The 20,030-nt window shown below is 36.7% G+C and overlaps 4 protein-coding genes across 6 annotated transcripts; 2 read left to right on the forward strand and 2 right to left on the reverse strand.

Annotated features, from left to right (window-relative positions):
• The first annotated feature begins 5,183 nt into the window (after window positions 1-5,183).
• On the forward strand, window positions 5,184-6,163 carry LOC137713156 (gibberellin-regulated protein 6). Its single transcript, XM_068452420.1, has 4 exons — window positions 5,184-5,314; window positions 5,457-5,495; window positions 5,589-5,622; window positions 5,729-6,163. The coding sequence occupies exons 1-4, from the start codon at window positions 5,246-5,248 to the stop codon at window positions 5,908-5,910; spliced, it is 324 nt and encodes a 107-aa protein (XP_068308521.1). The 5' UTR covers window positions 5,184-5,245; the 3' UTR covers window positions 5,911-6,163.
• A 3,018-nt stretch (window positions 6,164-9,181) lies between these two features.
• Window positions 9,182-12,235, forward strand: LOC137713649 (probable arabinosyltransferase ARAD1). Its single transcript, XM_068452973.1, has 2 exons — window positions 9,182-10,892; window positions 11,479-12,235. The coding sequence occupies exons 1-2, from the start codon at window positions 9,924-9,926 to the stop codon at window positions 12,034-12,036; spliced, it is 1,527 nt and encodes a 508-aa protein (XP_068309074.1). The 5' UTR covers window positions 9,182-9,923; the 3' UTR covers window positions 12,037-12,235.
• A 486-nt stretch (window positions 12,236-12,721) lies between these two features.
• Window positions 12,722-13,009, reverse strand: LOC137712386 (CLAVATA3/ESR (CLE)-related protein 45-like). Its single transcript, XM_068451474.1, has one exon. The coding sequence runs from the start codon at window positions 13,007-13,009 to the stop codon at window positions 12,722-12,724; it is 288 nt and encodes a 95-aa protein (XP_068307575.1).
• Window positions 13,010-14,553: 1,544 nt separating this feature from the next.
• Window positions 14,554-18,395, reverse strand: LOC137713326 (uncharacterized). 3 transcript variants are annotated; one of them, XM_068452608.1, is made up of 8 exons: window positions 18,277-18,395; window positions 17,254-17,540; window positions 16,758-16,829; window positions 16,306-16,373; window positions 15,891-16,047; window positions 15,438-15,524; window positions 15,266-15,355; window positions 14,554-15,012 (listed from the first exon to the last, which is right to left on the reverse strand). In XM_068452608.1, exons 2-8 carry the CDS (start codon window positions 17,518-17,520, stop codon window positions 14,890-14,892), a joined length of 864 nt encoding a protein of 287 aa, XP_068308709.1. In that variant the 5' UTR covers window positions 17,521-17,540; window positions 18,277-18,395; the 3' UTR covers window positions 14,554-14,889. The 3 variants fall into 3 exon arrangements, with proteins under 3 accessions (XP_068308709.1, XP_068308711.1, XP_068308710.1); XM_068452610.1 differs by having other exon boundaries at window positions 17,254-17,549; window positions 18,277-18,345; XM_068452609.1 differs by lacking the exon at window positions 18,277-18,395 and adding an exon at window positions 17,643-17,713.
• Between the last annotated feature and the right edge of the window lie 1,635 nt (window positions 18,396-20,030).

Here is a 20,030-nt window from a genome sequence, read left to right on the forward strand (position 1 = left end):
TGACTGCAATAGTGCTGATTAGATGTGGGTTGAGTCATGTCTGGTGTAATATTCCAGTATGATCAGTAGGTATTAAGCAATACAAAGCTTAGCTCAAACCAATATATTTACCAGGCTGTTTATGTATAGGGATTTCCAATTTTTTCAAAAAATAAGAATTAGTTGTAGGACCTACACTACATCGAACTTCACCAATTCGAACCGTTTATTTTTTTAAGCCTAACTAGTGTCCATTTAAAAAAAAAAAAATGAGAATCCATTCTCTTAAAGACATCCCCTCTCCCTCTCTCTCTCTCTCATAGAGATTATTATTTGGCGCTCCAAATTGGATAGTCGTTCTTCATTCTTCTCCGAACACAATTTCTCTTTTATATTTATAAAAGAGGAGTTCATGCCACATGAACATTTTAAAGTACCCAATAACAACTCTCAAATTGTAAACAGCATCGTATATGTACGGATCTCATATGCATATGGCTAGGCAATACACGCATGCTGTCGTTTCCCATTGGCAACAAAAGAATCAAAAGCTATACCAATATTTTTGTCCAATACTGGTCGGTGGCATGGCTCCACACTTAATATAGAACAATACTTGACTACACAAAGATGAGTAGAAACTTCTACTCAAAACTCTTAGTGTTTTAATCACAGAGTTTTGTGCTTATGATCAGAACCGTTTATATTATGAATCACAATGTAAAGATCATCTCTACAAAAAAATAAATTAAAAATAAGGTCGTTTAGTCAATCTATCGTAGCAAATACATAAACGGTCCGTAATACTCTTACCAATACCGTTCATTTGTTTTTAAACAATTTGATGACTAAACGACCTTAGTTTTAATTGATTTTTTGTAGAGTCGATCATTATAGGTGATTTATAATATGAACGGTTCTGATTATAAACATGAAGTTCTATAAATTAACAATGAACAATTTTGAGAAAAAGAAGAATATATTTTACATTGGCTTTTTAGCCAAAATGGTCCTTGAGATTTGCATGACACATCATTTTGGTCATTGATATTGAAAATCAATAGAAATGGTCCCTGAGATTGTCCACCATCCATTATTTTAGTCATTCTGTTAAAAACTCTGTTAAGTATCCCGGTGCTCTTGGCTGGAAGTTTGGGCAATTTTTAAATCTTCGTAACTCAATCGTTTCTTAACCAAATTCAACCCATAATTATCAAAATGAAGATAGGAAAATGTAGAACAAGATTATACCTATTTGGAAGCCCAATGGTTGCCGGAGATGGTCGGAAAATAGCCTGCAAGGTGATTGGTCTGCGGGAAAATTGGAAAACTCGCTAGAAACTGCGTAAACTTTAAACGTTCATAACTTCTTCAATACTCAACGAAATCGAGTCATTCAAAAACGAAAATCATACTTATCGATGAGAAGAAGAGAATGGTACCTTTATAGATGGCTAAATCGCCATGGTTTGGCTAGAAAATGGCTCAAAAATGGCTGTCTTGGTCTCGAGTTAGCCACTTTCGAGCCGTTTTCCGGCCAAACCACGGCGAATTAGCCATCTAGAAAGTACCATTCTCTTTGTCTCATCAAGAAGTATGATTTTTGTTTTTGAATTACTCGATTTAGTTGAGTATTGAAAAAGTTAGGAACGTTTAAATTTTACCCAGTTTCTGATGAGTTTTCCAAAGAACCAGTCACCTTTCAGGCTATTTTCTGGCCATCTCTGGCAACCATCGGGCTTCCAAATAGGTATATCTTGTTCTACACTTTCCTATCTTCATTTTGATATATTATGGGTCGAATTTGGTTAAAAAACGATTGAGTTACTAAGCTTTGAAAATTGCCCAAACTTTTGGCCAAGAGCTCCGAGACACTTAACGGAGTTTTTAACGAAATGACCAAAATAATGGATGGTGGACAATCTCAGGGACCATTTCTATTGATTTTCAATCTCAGGAACCAAAGTGATGTGTTATGCAAATCTTAGAGATTGTTTTGGCTAAAAAACCTTTTACATAGCAATGAAAAATGATTTATACGAGTGCTGAGGAGAAAAACAAGCATATATAAATCATTTCCCATTTAAATAGGTAACCAAAACACAATTCAATTGCCACCCTAAGTTCCAAGTTCCAACTAATTGAAATTGGGAAGACATTTTTGGAGAACTTCTCATATGCAACTATCGATACAATCTCATCACACCTATGAATTGCCGACTATCGGTCACCAAGGTTCAAGTCCATAAGTAGCGATAATTGTTGTATGAAGACTCGCTTCCGCTACGGCTCTTGTGGGTTTTCCTTAACCAAGTCACTGCCTATGCGTCATTGACTCATTTTTGTCAACACATATCACATGATTTGGAGTTATTGTCTTATATTATTATGTTTATATCGATTTATGTATTGATAAAATGATGAGTTGAGATGAACACATGGATAAAAAAATAGTAACCTGAACACAAGTAGATTGCCACCCTTAGATCTAAGTTCAAACTTATTAAAAATTGAAAGTCATTTCATGAGAAGTTCCCACATGTAACCATGGAGACGCCCATTACTTTTTAATCCTTGTCTTGTGACTTGGTCAAATTTATAAGGCCATCTCCAGTAAAGAGAGTTAAACGTCCAAAAGTCAAAAAATGGTCAGAATAGTCTCATAACTCATCTCTAATGAATGATTAGGCTATAATTTAATGGAGCTCATTAATCCATATTTTGGCCAAAAAAGCATCGGGCTGGCCAAGCTTGACCCTCCTCCCAACCCGTTTTCTGTGGCCAAGTAGCAGAGCTGCATATACACATTTAAATCCAACAATAGGGAAGGGCAACTGATAGCTGATGTTAGCTATCTGCTAATTTTTTGTAGGTGGAATTTAAAAAAAAAAAAATCTATTTTTTTTTCTATAAGTATCTATCTCATTTCTCACACCTTCTTCACCCTTACATACTATCTTACCTTTTAATCCAATTTTTCATATTCTATTCACCTGAGAGTCTCAAACATTATTTTCATAAACACACCTCTCTTACCTCTTCCAATTATTTAAATTTACATTTTTCAATTTTTTTTTAAATGCCCACCTCCGAAAAATTTTTGAGATTATATAAAGATAAGAAATTTGGAGACCTGCCCACTTAGCGACACATGACACTCAAAAATCATGTATGAACAACCTTATTTTAATATGGTACTTTTAACTAAATTAACCAATAAATTTAAAAAGTAAACTCAAAACTAATAAATTACTAAGAAAGCTATGCTTAGCCCTTTTGGTTGAAAATGATATATGAATATGGACGGATACTGTTCATTTAAAGTAACTTCTTGTATAACTATAATTCTGAACAGAGCTATGTTTAGCTCGTTTATCTGGAGATGACCTAAAACACCTGGTTGAGAGAGATAGAGGGACACCAAAGTTGTACCTGAAAAGTGACATCTGACCAGACCCATAAACCACATTCATCTCATTTTGGGAGTGGGTGATCAAAAACAAAAGACATGGAGCTATTGGTTAGGTAATATATATGGGTAGCTAGATTTTGGATTTAGCAAGAGAAAGGGCAAATGATAGGGGAGTCTCATGGTAGGGATGCTATGTCCACAAATCCAGTGGGGCCATACTTGGGCTCAACTTATGATGGCCCCCTGCAAAGGGGTTACTTCATATTTTAGGCCCAATCCCATGCGGTCATAGGCCCACACCATTTTTGGAGCCCAGTGAAAAGAAAAAAAAAGCCTTTCATTCACTTCAGCCCTCTCATGGGAAAAGACACATATAGACAGGAAAGGTTGGGATTCCGGATGTCCATTATTTACGGCACACGACATGTACTCCTGTCGTTTTGGCTTTTTAGTCATGTGCTCGGTTCAGATAGGGTCACATGCTCACATGGCTCTCGATATCAAACTCCTCCCGTGGGCCGGTCCCACTGTTTCAATTATAGGGGTCCCATTATTTTTGCATCCTACACTTTGGCACACCATAGTTTCTTGACACCCAACCCTAAGATCTTGCCACGTCATCCATTTGCATCAATTCTTCATTCTCTAGGTGGGGGAACTCATTTCCCACTAACGTGATAGTATTTTATACAATACCATTAATCAAAAGTGTTGATTCTTTTATCATCAAAAGATTTTTTGTAGAATAGTTTATTCGATTTGAAAACTTGCTAATCATGATTTGTGTCTAGCGAATTTAGAATCCTGGTACTCAGTAACATTCTCATGATGAACTTTCATATTTGATTTAGCGATAAAATATTTAGTTAAAGTTAATAAAAAGTTAATAGAATATACCTAAAAATATTCCTTCTAGATTCTAAAGCGGGTCGGATCCGATGAATTTGGATTCGGTTGTCAGAACCAGATTCAAATTCTAATTCCCGCTTTAGAATCTAAAAGAAATATTTTCAGGTAAATTTTGTTAACTTTAAAGATGGATGATGAGGTCTACAAGTCAAATGATTTTTTATAAATAATTTAAAAAAAAAAAAAGTTCTAATTATAATTTGATAAATGTGATGGAAGCCGTTTGTTTTGATAGGACTGCGGTGTATGATAGTGTAGTGTGTGGGTTCACGTAGGATCCCCATTTTTTTGGGTATTTTATAATTTATTTGTTAGTAAAATTTATTGATATACTTTATAAATGATGAATCTTTAAGATCTAATTGCCCGACTCGCTCTGTTTTTGTGGACCTGCACGTAACGACCTTCCCATGTTACTACAAATCAACTGAAAAGGTACCACATCTGTGGAATTACAGTTAAGCCCTTCCAAATACTATCCATAATGTCGCATGCACCTGTGTTACGAATGTACACCCCTGTTAATCTTCGTTCCTTGATCTCCTTCAATATAATCGATCCAAAGCAAAAAACGTACATGTATATGCAGAAAAATGAAATGAAGATGAGCGGAAATCATTTATGAGGAGAAAACGAGAATGTTAAGCAATGCACAAGCTTGACTAAAAAAAGTAACGTAACAGTTGAATACTCCGACTACCGAACACATTTTACGCTTTATCTCTATATCTAGAAAACGAAAAACCGTTCTCTTCGCTAACGTGGACAATTTCGGAATAATATACACAATAGGGCAGTATTCAATCATGGCATCTGCCCTTCCCCCTTCAAAGATATCTATATATATAGCTAACCCTAACACTCACTCTTGCATTCTAAATCAAGCCCCACACAGAAACCAGTCCTCTTCTGCATCTTTCTTTCTTCCTTCCTTCCAAAGAGGCAATGGCAATGGCTAAGCTTGTCTGCTTTCTGCTGCTAGCACTCCTTGGGATTTCCATGGCTGCAACCCAGGTGAGCAGTCCCTCTCCTCCCACTAAACCAACACTTTTTTTCCATTTTACCCTTGCTTAAGTACACTATTTCTTGTTTACCAAAGAAAAAAGGTACACTATTTCTTAATCATTTTCTATATTTTTTTTTTCCATGTTTGTAGGTTATGGCAAAAGAAGAAGCCCGGAATCAGTTGGACAGTGTAAGAAATTTATAAATAAATGCAATATTATTTTAATATTATGGCTAAAACTGGCATTTTCTAATAAAATGTAATTTTTATATTCTTTTCCAGGGAGGATATGGTCCTGGGAGTCTCAAGAGCTACCGTAAGTAACATCTATCGTTTTATTTTGAATATTTTTCTTTGTAAATTAGGTTAGTTTAGTAATATTTTATCGAAATATTGACTTTTCTTTTACGTGGAATTACCAGAATGCCCATCACAATGCACAAGGAGATGCAGCCAGACACAATACCACAAGCCATGCATGTTCTTCTGCCAGAAATGCTGTGCCAAGTGCCTCTGTGTTCCTCCTGGCTTCTACGGCAACAAAGCTGTGTGCCCTTGCTACAACAACTGGAAGACCCAGCAAGGAGGACCAAAATGCCCTTGATCAACACTTCTGCTTAATCCATTTTTACCAAAATAATCAAGGATTTAAGTACCCAATTTCGTAAGTATTAATTTCGAATTGTGATCTTCTTCTCTATAAAGGTCATAGGTTCGGTTACCTGGGAATGTTAGTTTAATTGCAGTAGTCCATTGCTCCTTTGGGAATTGGGATATTGGTTGTTAAACACCCTCTCCAAGTGAGCGTTGACAGATAAATTTATGGTTTATTATGTTAATCAAATGAGATTATTTCATCTTCTTTCTCTGCCACAACTGCCGATTTGCACTGCAGTCCATGGCCAAAAAGTCAGTTGAGAAATAAAATATAAAAAATAAAAAAGTGTTGTTATTATCATCCCAATGTCTTATTTTCTAATTTACCTTTTAATGAAATTTCTAATTACAAGTTTTCTCATTTGTAAAATAACCAATAAGGACCTTAAAAGATATATAATAATAATAAGTTGAGTGCGAAAGGTAATAGGAACCTAGACTTACATTGGGTTGTGAAAGGAATGCAAATTATGCAAGCTGAATTCGCAAAAAAAGACAAGGATGAGGATAGAAGGAATTTTGGAACGAAAAGATGTGGATGCTCCCTTTTCAATTATTAAAGGTAAGCGCTAGCAACTGATGATGATTAGATATTGATGGTAGTTACTAGAGTGCATAATCACACACAATAGAGCATTTGGAGGGTCATTTATTTGCTAATAAATTATCGTCAAGGAGACCTTGCTTTTGAAATTTCAATTTTTTTAGTAATAATATTAGGTGGGGAAATAGCATGTTAGAGGGTATTTCAAAAATAATTGTGAGTGGAGAAATAACATTTCAATTTTTTAACTTTTTATGTGGGTAGAGAAATAGGATATTGAGGTAAGTCTAGTAGTTCTCAAGATGAAATAAAATTTTGTAAGTTGCACTAAGGGTACATGATTAAAAGTTTGTACGTAAGTTGCACATAATTAGTGCGATTGAGAAAGATGTCTTGTATATGCTCACGTGTGCAGAAAAGCTAGTATGATATAATTGCACAAAATTCTCAATCCTTACTTAGGAATTTTTTAATGGAAGACTACCTACTAAATAAGAAATTGGCTCTGTTATTGTGACTCTTTAATCTTTAAGGGTGTGTTTGTTGCATTGGACTGTCTCGAACTGAACTAACTTCAGGGACTAAGCTGGACTGGCTTAGACTAGACTAAGCTGGACTAGCTTAGTGAAGTGTTTGGTGCAGTGTCGGACTAAGAATCAGGATAATTAACAAAATTCAAAAATTATATTATTTTAAAGCATATCTAGAATATTTATATTAGTTCTTTCTCTTTTTTTTTTTCCTTCTAGAAACCCTTTTTTCAGAATGCTCTGTCGTCTCTACCTCATCATTCCCCCTTTTTTTCTCCATCCGTCTCAATCCTCTCTGCCTCTTGATTGTTTCCTTCAGCAGGCTTGGCCTGAACATTTGTTGCTTTCATGGAATCCAGTTTGCAAACAATCAACCAACGAAACACCTTTCAAAATCCCCAATTCCAAATAATTGCTTACCTTGTCTGGCGTACCAGATTCAGATCATGGTCTGCTGAAAACGAGAGTCGAAAATTGAATTCCTGCGACAGAACGCGACTGGTAGGGGAAGAACCAGTGGAAGTGGGGTGGTTGGTAAGTGAAAATTAAGGGCGTTTATGAGAGAGAGCGATGTATGTACGTGTATGGTCTGAGATACGAAAAGACCCAGATGGTGGAAAACCCCAAATTACCGAACCCAGGTGAAAAAAATCCTTATTTTCGAGGATTGAGATCTCGTAAACGAGGCACAAGGTTTGGACGAGTCATACGAAGCAGCGGGGGGTCTTAGCAATCCTGTGATATTTGGGGGGTCTAGCTAAGAACTTTTAGTGAGAGAGTCAGTCGGAGTGAGTCCGACTTAATCCCATTAAACCTAATCCTTCAGCCTAGCAAACATGGGACTACAATAATAACTAGTCCAGTCCAATCCAAGGAGAGTTAGTGAGCCCAAACAAACACACCCTAGATGGGTTGTTCAAGAGTTGAAGTTTGGCTAATCCCAACACTTTCCTCCTCTAATTCAAAACGACATTACCCTTTGAATCTTTGATAATTTTAATAGTGAAAAAAAAAAGATTTAAATTACTCGATAAACGATATTTTTCTTACACGCAAATTTTCTTTTATGGTTCTAAAGATTTTCAATACTTTTCTTATTGCGCACACAAAAAAATTTAAGAAACCCAACAATCGCATTTAAAAAAATATTTATGACCTCAATAAATAGTAAGACCATTTTTCACTGATTAAGGGCTCGTTTAGATGTGCTTTTAAAATAATTGAAATCGTTTTTAGAGAAAATATTTTTAGATTTCAAAAGCACTCGAAGTGCTTTTTGCAAAAAACATTAGTTATGTGATTTTTCTAGGAAGCACATTAAGTGTTTTTTTCAGAATTTACTTGTATTTTTATCAAGAATTTGTTCTAAAAACATTTTCATTAAAAGCGCTTTTAGTTATTTTAAAAGCACATCCAAACAAACTTTAAATATATTTTTTTATATACTCTTAAATTGACCAAAAGAAAAAAGGCGAACAAGTCATATTCCTTGACCCTCGCTTGAAGCCATGCCTCACATTTTTTTCATACCCAATCTTATTTTCGTCGTAGACTTCAGTTTGCATTGGAACGACTAAAATGACTCGTCTGTAGTTTTGGCACTGTGCAACTTCGGTGAAAGCCCTCTCTTCTCCGACGTACTCTCACAGTTCTTCTCAGCTTCTTTTAATAATTGTCTGTGGTCTCCCAATTGTCTCCGTTAAATTTGGTAACAAATCCAACTTAACCTACTTTATTAGGCAAGCAATTAAATGAAAATTGATAATAATTTATTGTAATTTCTGTCGGTCAACAATTTCACACGCCATCTCAAGAATTTTGAACCCTATTTCTCGCAATGTTTTTTGAGCAAAAACAAAGGCCGTATTCTCGCAATTTTATTTGTTTGGACACTCGAAAGTTTTACACGTAACAAGTTCACATCTACAGTAATATTCCCATCAAATAATATAATCTCATTTTTATTCACCGCTCATAACAAATAATAAATTTATTTCATGCAAGTTGTTTGTCGACGGCACTGATAACATGAGGACGAGCACACCATAGCAGAACTTAAGATTCAAAATTTCCACAAGAAATGTTTCATAAAGTCACGAGCTTTCTGTTGTCCTCGTGAACAAACAAAAAGATTAGTATAAAAATGTTATTTTCATGATTTTTCAAATGCCATATAGCTCACCAGAAAGGTTTAGAAATAATAATAAAATATTCATGGATTTTGTTCTAAGGTCCCTTTCTATGTTTTAGAATAGCTTCCTCCTCCAAGCTTGGTCCCTTTTGCAAAAGTCTGAAAATATATATATCTGCATGCCATGGAGTTTCAGAATCCCAGTTCATCAGGTGCAATCTTTTTTCTATTTCTAATCGACCCTTTTCATCAAATCATGTTTCTGTAAAAACCCAGTTGAGATATTTTATAAATTTTAATCCTTTCATGCTTTTCTGTTCTTTTTTTTTTTTTTTTTTTTGCTGCAATTTTAGCTGAACTGCTTAAGAATCCAAATAATGCAGTATGCTTAAGTATTTATTCACTGTGTGTGCAGATTTATCACTTTCTCAGTTGCTCTGGCTATGATTTTAAGAGAGAGAGAGAGAGATTATGGTAATTTTTTTTTTCCAGAAATTCAAGGTTTTATGTGGAGTAAGTTCACAGAATATAGAGATTTATTTTCCATGAATTGAATCTTGATGGTTGTTGTTTTTAGAGATTTTAGCGATTTTTGTGGCAATTGAGCTGCTTTGTTAAGAAGCTGAACCGAAAGGCATTGAGTTTTTAGGAGAGTAGCATTGATTGCATTCCTTTTTTTTTTCTTTGGCAATTGCAGTTGTTATCTTGTTCAATTTGCAAAACTCGGTAGAGTTTGGTTGCCTGAAATTTCATAAATGTTGGAAAAGAGTAGGATTCCATCGAAGTTTATTTTCTACTTGATAACGATTTCGGTGTTCCTTTTAATCTCTTCTTCTGTCTTCCTACTTCAGTTTAGCAATACTTCTTTTGCACCCACAGTGTTTAAGCTTATTGTTCTTAATGGCACATACTTAGAGCCCCTTGTAAAAAGTAGGGACAAAAACCTTCCTTCCTTCTCTTCCGAGGTTCCCCGAGTTGATGCTAAAAGATCCACAAAAAGATGTGAATTGGGATGTCAAGTTTCCAACTCAAGCAAGAAGTTGGGATCTTTAGAAAAAATGAAAATGGTTGCTTGTGACTCGACGCAGGCTCTCTTGAGTGTGTTTATGTATGAGTTGCCTCCTGAGTTTCACTTTGGGTTATTGGGTTGGAAGGGTAAGGAGAATCAAACATGGCCAAATGTCAAAAACCTGAGTCTCATTCCGGCTTACCCAGGTGGACTGAATTTACAGCACAGTATCGAATACTGGCTCACCCTTGATCTTCTATCATCAAGTATCCCAACTGTGGTTAGACCATGCACGGTAGTCAGGGTGCACAATTCAAGTCAAGCAGATGTTATTTTTGTCCCATTCTTTGCATCCCTGAGTTACAACAGGCATTCTAAGCTTCGTGGAAACGAGAAAGTAAGTGTGAACAAGAAGTTGCAGGGCAAGTTGGTGCAGTATTTGATGGGTCGGGATGAATGGAAAAGAAAGGGTGGAAAGGATCATTTACTAGTTGCTCACCATCCAAATAGCATGTTAGATGCAAGAAAGAAGTTGGGCTCTGCCATGTTTGTGCTTGCGGATTTTGGAAGATACCCAGCTGAAACAGCAAATCTTGAGAAGGACATAATTGCTCCTTATAGACATTTGGTACTGACTGTTCAGAGCAGCAAATCACCCTCATTCAACGAACGTCCTATACTATTATATTTCCGAGGAGCAATATACAGGAAAGATGTATGGTTTTACTTCACTTACCTCTTGTCATGACATAAACAGCATTTTAATTACATTGTATTTTGTTTAAATAGGATGATAAGGGTGCTAAATACATGATGAAATTTGTTTCGATGAGCTCATATTACTCTGAGTTTGATCTCAGAATGAATTATCTGGCAACTAGGAAATTCTTAATAGAGATGTCTCATTAGCTTTATATTTTCAAAGCTTGGTGACGATTTGAAATAGAGGAGCAGATAGTTTACTGTCATTATGATGGCAGTTTAATACATAAACTACTCCCCAGCATAGGGCAGTCTCCACAACGGATTGCTAACTTTATATAGTATGGTAATACATCCTGATTCCATTGAAGCATACAAAGTGTTTGTATCATGATTGACGTGATCTATTTCGTGACCTTACTTCATCTATTCTGATATCCGATGCACTTTTGTCATTACTTCTGGCTCTATGTTTATGTTACCCAAAAGCTGGTTACTTTCATTCTTCCTTTATATCATTCACTACATTGTTTTAGCACTAATCAGTTTTATAATTGCTAATATCTTACGTACGGTATTGTTACTTTAAACTAAACCAGGGAGGAATAGTACGGAAGAAATTGTATTATCTTCTTAAAGATGAGAAGGATGTCCACTTCACTTTTGGTAGCGTTCAAGGACATGGTATTAACAAGGCAAGCCAAGGAATGGCCTCATCAAAGTTTTGCCTGAATCTTGCTGGTGATACCCCTTCCTCAAATCGCCTATTTGATGCCATTGCTAGCCATTGTGTCCCTGTAATAATTAGCGATGAGATTGAGCTACCATTTGAAGATGTGTTAGACTACTCACAGTTTTGCATATTTGTTCGCTCATCTTACGCTAGTAAGAAGGGTTACCTACTGAATATTCTCCGAGGAATCAAGCAAGAAACATGGACCAAGATGTGGGTAAGGTTGAAGGAAGTCGTACATCATTTCGGATATCAGTATCCATCCCAGCCAGGTGATGCAGTTGATATGATTTGGCAGGCAGTTTCTCATAAGAAATCCTCCACAGAGTTTAAATTTCACTCCAGACAGTTTAAATTTCACAGGAAGAAGAGATATGACAGGTCAACTTCTGGTATAAGAACAAAACGACACTCACCCATCTGAAAGCGTTTCAAATGTTCAAAATCACTAAGATCTCTTGACCTTGCACCGTCGGGGAAACATCAAAAAATTGCCGAAGGCGGAGTACAAGGGAGGTACAGGCTAAGTTGAGAACTTCAGATATGTAAGGGATTTTGTTTTTGACAGTATATATTCGCACACATCGATACTGATTTAGTTGTAGTTACGTAATAAATTTCAATCCAATTATTCATTCATTTGTGAATATCTTTCAACAAAGAATTAGTTCTATAGGTACAGCTACTGTTCGCGAAATTTTGACTGTTTTGATGAAACTAAAACCAAAAAGCAACACTGGAAAAGGCATAAGTATTCACAACACAGAACTGTAGAAGTCCTTTTCTTTTGTAGGGAAATATCAGAAATGCTTGTAATCTGTGAGAGCTAGCATCATCATTCTCTCGAAGTATTCATCTATTGGTTAGGACCTATGTTTATACAATACAGATGATGCTAGCTCGATGATTGGGTTTCAGCTGCAGTTCTTCAGCTCAACAAAAAAACTTTCACTAAAAAACATACGAAAACATATAATTCAAACAAAAGAGGATGCCCGCCACCCCGTTGAACATTTTTGTATTAGTTACAGCCACACCAGCTTCTTATTCTGCCTGCAATGCTTTGTTTTCGGCATCTTCTCCCCATAGCAAACTGCATCAGCATGTTGTCAACATTTGTTGTGAATGGGGTCAGATCCCCTTCCAACTTTTCTTTTGTTCGATTGATTCGCATCGAATGTCATCGCGGGTGCAGGTGCCAAACTCATCTTAGCTTCCATGTCCTCTACAGCAACAGCCTTAAAAAGATGCAAGCTTTTAAGAAACGGCAAGTGCCCCTTGTCCCATCTGAGAGCCAAGTCCCTGCTTCTTAAGGCGGAAACCTTTTCGGGTTGAAGAGCTAGAAACCCAATGCAAACAAGAAGAAGAAAAGCCCTTCTGTAAGCCAAAACCCCCATGCTTCTGCAGCTATCTGTGTTGGATAAGATAATGAGGAGTAGTGTTTGTTATGGTTTCAATCCCTGTGAGGAGAAGCCAAGGGAACGTCTTTTATGGGATTTGGAGGACTAAGGGCATAAAGCACAAAGTGAGGCCCCTCAGAAGAAGGGCAGGCAGAACATTTAGGGAATATTTAGATTCACCACAATCATAGGCAGCCTGCCACAGAAGCAATATATAGGGCTGTTTTAGAAGACTCTGACAGGTTTGAATCAGAAGTTAAGTTGGAACGCAGTCCTTGGGAAGCCAAGTATCTTTCTCTCTATCATTTGCCTTGCTCTTTTTTACCAAACCAAAGACCAGTTTTGTGCCTCTTGAATGCTTTTCCAACATGCCACCTCATCTACCCAATGCTTATGCGTAGAGTTCTCATGGGCTCCTCATCTCTTCAAAATCTTCAGTCGAGCCGCCTGATCACGTGGATGGTCACCAACATCACAAAAGAACGAAATTCTTTGTATTTTAGGAGAAAAATTTGGTTAGAGACATCTGATCACGTCATCTGTAAGACACCTCTCACAAAAGTATAGAATGGTTCCACCTGATCTACATTGATCCACGTGTGTCTAAATGCTTTAATAAAACAATCACATCGAAATTTCTATCATATTTTGATCTCATCCGGTACCAGATCCCACCCTGCCTAAAAATCTTAAACACACCTCACCAATGCAGCAGCCAGTTCCATATTTAGATAACTAATGCAGCAAAAAAACCCATCAAAAGTAGAGATGTTGGAGTAATGGTAGGGACTAGAAATCCATCCACCAAAAAGCCAAAAACAAATAACCAAATAAACCAACCAATAGCAAAGCTTGATGCACCAACCACCTGCTTTAAGCTAACAACTTGCTTTAGAATTCCAAGCTCTTCCCTCCATGCACCAAGAAATCCCAGTCTTGGTGTCTTGTGCTGAATGGAAGTCCTTTATGCTTTTTCTTTACCCTCTCTTTAAATCGCTTATCTATGAAAACCATCTTCATTTCCCGTTGCAGGCGTGGGTTAAGTCAGATAATCAGAACAGTGTTCTCGATCCTTTGAAACCCGGTTTGAATTTCATTTTTTTTCGGAGACTTGAATAGTTAAGAATATCAGTTCGAACTGGAAATGGAAAGAACAATATTGAAAAGGAGTCTCGGTTCGAGTACAAAATCGACGAGGAGGTGGACTGGTCATGGTCCAAGCTGGACATGAGCTTTGAGAGCTGTATTAAAGTAAAAGAATTTGAATGGAACGTTTGCTTTCCACAATCATCCTTCAGCGTCACATTTTACTTTAACAACTACAACGGAAGATGACAGGGTTTTCTTGAACAATCACACTTCAAGAAAGCAACGGTGTGTGATGCATCTAAAAGCTTGAAATCCCTAATCATCATATTCCAACCAGATCGGCCTTGACCAGAGCCCTTCCTCCCTTGGTGCCGAGAGCAAAGCGAACTAGCCGTTGGCACAGTCGGGTTAAATAAGAACAGGATACCGATACACAACGCAAGTAAAGTTGATGTTTGGCCCAAAGAATGCATCCAAAGACAGTTGCAACTACAATCAGTGACACACCTCTTTCGACAGCAGTTTACTGTGCAGCATAACTGCTGCGGTGATAACAAGGATTATGTACAAAACACGGGAAATAGACAAGGAAGGAAAGTAGTGAGCTTGTACAGAGTACGTAAAATAATTCGATTACAGTTACACGACAGTCAGAAAGCTAAAGCCTTCTGATTTTCCTCTTTTAACGCTTGTTTATGCTACAGAAACAACACGCTCATATTTCCAGTTCCAGCATAATCCTCTTCACCGAAATACATAGAACATTGCCATAGTTGAAGAACACCAAATCATTGAATTGGCTCCTGATGCGGAGTCACTGCAGGTCCCGGAGCTATTGTGAACTGCAAGCCCCTGCGTTGCCCTGCCTGCAGCATAAATGCAACCTCAGTTGCCGCAAGTGCTGCTGCTTCCTGGATCAACAGTAACATATAAACAAATTAGCATGTAATTAAAAGAACTTGTTAAAATTTGCATTCACGACCAGAAAGCTTCTTTGTCCAGAGACATGATTCCTGCTTTCTTTTAGTGCAGTGGGAAGCATGCCAAAGCCCGTTCAAGCTTCGTTATGTAACCAATCTCAGAAACGATATCTCATCTCACCAAGGATATATAAAAAGGTGATTATTCTTGGGTTTCTCAAAGACAGCAGAGGCCAGAACTTACCTGTCTTTGCCTTCGACGTTGTAATATGCTGATAGCCCAAGCCATAATGTAGCACGGGAGAAGAAAACCAGCAGCCCGGAGCAAGAAGAGCTGTTAACATTTGATCATTTAGTTAGATAGTGCAACGATCTGGAATGATATAAGACACATTCAACATACTTATGCCACTTACAGAAAAAAAAGTGGATGCATCATCATCATCATCCCCGTCACCATTGGGGAGGGTCAATGCATGCCTCAAGAGAAGAAGAGCCATTAACTGCCGAGAAACAAGAGAGGAGACCAATAGAAATTAAATTAAATTCTCTTATTCAACTGAGAGTAGAGCACGTGCCTAGGTTTAGAGTGTGAATGTGCATAGCAACAAGTTGCAGGGCCCAGAACAGAACCTGCAACTAGTTGCACTAGTTCAGAATGACCATAGAGAAAAGGTGCACTAAGAAAATATAAAAGTTAAAGATTAGGGATATTTTTTATAGCTGACAAAAGCATCAGCTAGGTTATCCCCATCGTCTGATAAGATCCACAAAATCAAATCAGAAAGAAAATGCGACAACAATATTTCATTTTAACATGGGCTACTATAAAGAACCACACATCATTAATGGTGACAACTATGGCTTACAATTAGAGCAACAGAGCGGCAAAAGGCTGCTCCACTAGCATTTGTGTCAGAATACTCATCATATTCGGCCTCTAGAAAGTGACGTTCAGCCGCTGCCATTGCTAATAGTCGAGGATCACGCAAATCCAAAGGGGTACCAGAGATTGTCCAACCATCACTGTCAGGCGGATCCAAGAAGCAAAACAACAAATCAAAACAGATACGAAACTTATATAAAGCTATGTTGTATTGACCTCAAAAAAATGGTAATGCAGAGAGACAGAAAAAGCTAAAGTGCCCAAGATATAAAAACAAGCAAAGTCCTCATCACATCTGGCCAAATGCTAATTTGCAAAAACGAAAGATAAAACGGAATAAAAAATCCTTACTAACAACATGAACAAGGTTGCAAAGCATATGTAAATTCTAAACTTGCCTGATGTCAATTGTGGTATCTTCAGACTGAGGAGGAGGTGGTGGGGCAGTATAATCAGGTTGGTATGACTACATCAGAGAAACTTTTCGTAAAAACCCACTCAATGACTTGCAACTCATGAATGGAAAAAATTCATAATAACCAATTGTAATGACCAAGAGGTTGCCCGCAAATGCTCACATGACTTTAATATATTACACGGATGCATCATCGTGGTTTATTGATAATAATATCTTCTCATAATACAACATTATATTTCATCCCTTCCAGAAAAGAAAAGGCAAGACTAATGACTAAGATAGCTTCAAACTAAGTGAAGTTGCTTACTTATATGAACATAAGCAACATCCCTGAAAAGTATTAATCTCGAATATAGAACTGAACGGTACAGATTCTCTACTTAAAATCATAAAAAATGACAATTGCAGATGGTAAGGATTCTAGAAATTTACCTGATGACAAATTTCACAAATTATATCTCCCTTCTCATTGCACCATCGCTGGACACATTTCCTATGAGCGAACTGAACGGAGAAACGGAAGAAAGAAATCATTGGCATTGGTTATCAACATATAATATTAGTCTAAGAAGTCACTGAAGTTGGTTAACAAACACAAGATAATGAGCATGATTCGGATGTTAAAACAACTAGTTTGCGATAAAAGGGATCATCAAAACATTTAATGGTAGGACTTCATGCCACAACCTGTTTTGGGCATATAGCCGACACTAACTGCGGTAGAAAAGAATTTCTGAACATCACTAACAACAATCCAATTTAAACACTCCAGAGTAACCTACTTCAAGAATTTCTCTACCATAAATCTTGACGCATTTAAGTCTTTGGGGTCAATGGAATCAAGAGAGTGATTCCCCTCACCCATAGCCCCCCAAAAAAATCCAAAATTCTAGTTTAAAAAAGGATATGTATCAATAAATCAACATACTTTTAAGCTACCGCTGCAAGAACAGGGGACCTCCAAATTCTTAACGCTATCTTCTTCCTGGCAAATGCGACATTCAACCGTCTGAATCAGAGGCTCTTCTTCTTCAGCTATAGCCTTCTCCCCGACCCCCTTAACATCAATGGCACAAGTGGGTAGCTCAGCAGATTGGGAGCTTGAACCCTCTACAGAAGATCCCGGGGTCTCACTCCCTTGCAAGCTTTCAGTTTTTGTGAAGCGGTCAACACACAACACCAGGTGATCACCCATTCGCACTCAAATTAAAACTCCTGCATCCACTACACAGAGAGAAACTTCAATCATTTCAATACAATCTCCTTAAGAATACAATAAGATCCACCACATTGAAAGTTAGGTATGTAGAAAATCACGATTATGGGTTCCATTGATCACAGAAAAAAAAAATCCTGCATGTGAAGAAAAATTTAAGAAATCGGATCTTAAACCACCTTTACAACAAAAAGGCAGAAAACCAAACGTTAAAGCCTAAAACTTTCCCAAACTACCCTGCGTTCGAATGGTTTCAGCCGTTGGATGCTAAGAACATAGCATAAAAGGCCAAACAAAAAGCAAAGGAAATCAAGGAATCTAACATTGTATACTAATAAACCGATACAGCACGATCAGTGCTCCATTGGCCCCATCTAATCTTCCAACTATAACCTAGGCAATAAGAAAGCCAAGAAAAAAGAATCACCTCCTTTCTCAGCCACCAAACAAAAAGCCCCCCACTTGCCGAATCCCTAACCCACCAAAATCCCCAAACTTCCCCAACCCAAAACACTAAATCGCCACTCGAGTTTCACAAAACTCACCGATTCGATCCAATCGGCAATGCAAAAAAACCCAAAAAATCACAACCCAGATCGAAATGCAACAACTTTATGATCCCCAACACCGAAAAATACAAAATCTACAGAAAAAATACATTGTGAAAATTCAGAAAACGGAACTTATAAATTTAAACAAATTGGGGGAATAAGGAGAATCGAAATTCGAAAGCACCTCTGACAAGACCTGGAATTTGAGCTGTGGAAATGCTGAGAAATTCTGCTCTTGTGAAAAAGTCTCTGGCTTTTAACCTTTTCCTTTTACACGAGGGACAAATTTAAAATTTAATTTAATTTAATTTCTAAGGCATCAGGTTTGGGTTCGAGGAGCCCGGGGACGGTAACGTCCATCCAAAGCAAGGGTACAATCCTCTGTGGGTTCGGTACCAAATGGAGGGTTTTAGGTAAATCGCTACCGTTGAGTTAGACAAGATTGTGACTTGGACGGTCCAGCTGTACTTAGTTCCTTCCCCTGCTGGCGGGTCCGCGGATTTAGCGGTTGTTTTAATAGTAAACGAATAGGACAATGCCTTGTCATGAAAGGAAATATAAACGAGTTTTTTTTTTTTTTTTGGGATAATTTTCTTTTTTAAATTCTTTTGTCAAACTTCTTTTTTAATCATAAATACAATTTTGTTAAACATATTATTTTTAAAGGAAAACTAATGAAAATGATATAAAAACTTTGAGTTTTAACGATTACAGTGAATAATATCAAGATTGACTTTTTTGTGCAAAAATATGGTTTTTCGTTAAAGTGAACAGTATCAGACATTTTTCGTTAAAGTTTCCTATTTTTAAACCCATATAGCAATTAATAATTTCCAACCAAAAATTAATAATTGTAATCATACATTTGTTGGGGAATTATTTTTTGCAATATTTTATACATTAACAATTATAAAGTAAGAGAATTGTGGTGGAGTTAGTGCTTGTTTGGATGTACTTTTAAAATAGCTGAAAACGCTTTTAGGGAAAATGTTTTTGGGTTCCAAAAGCACTTTAAGTGGTTTTCCAGGATTTACTTGTATTTTTACAAAGGATTAGTTCCAAAAACATTTTCACCAAAAACACTTTCAGTTATTTTTAAAGCACATCAAAATGAGCTCTTAAACTTTCATCATTGCTGACAGTCCTGTTGCGGGATTTGTAATTTTTTACATAAATTCATACAGTAACAGTTGATAATTAGATGACACACATAAATTCTTTCAGCTCGAAATTATGGTATACCCTAAGGCTAGTGATGAGAATAACCAATCTTTCCTTAAACTTGTTACCAAAAAAAAAAAAAAAAAAAGAAAAGGCATTCATCATTGTGCCTAAGTCTCGAATTAGGAATTCATCTTCTTTTTATTAAAAATGATACAGTAATTTTGAATTTTTCATGATGACTTGCGAAATTGAATATTTGAAATACAAGTGGAACCCCATTGATCGGTTCATGTACATATGAGTTGAATTTATGAACATATGAGTTTTTTATTTTTTTTATTATTTTTTTAAGAGATCAGCTAGCGGTTTCGTTAGGACAGTCCATTTTTTCAGATGTTAGAAAATTCACAGATGCATTTTAGTTTTTTTTTTAACACTATCGTACGATTCATTAATGTCAGAAATCAAACTCAAAACGTACTATGTGAAATACGGATCTAAAATATATTTTCAACTACTGAACCACCTCGTGGTAATTTATGAACATATGGGTTGACTGTCGTAGAAACACCGGATAACGTCATAACTTGACTTTTTACCTTTGTTGAAAAAGTGTGCAAATTGTGTGAACCCTTAACTCATTTTTGTCATTTCCAATCCATGTGCCAATAAGATTTTTCTTTGGTCAAAACCAAGAATTCCAATGAAAGATATACCGGAATATTATTTAGAGAATTTTGACACGATATTATTTAGAGAGTTATGCACAAAAAA

Source organism: Pyrus communis, chromosome 13 (assembly GCF_963583255.1).
Source record: "Pyrus communis chromosome 13, drPyrComm1.1, whole genome shotgun sequence".
NCBI lineage: Eukaryota > Viridiplantae > Streptophyta > Magnoliopsida > Rosales > Rosaceae > Pyrus > Pyrus communis.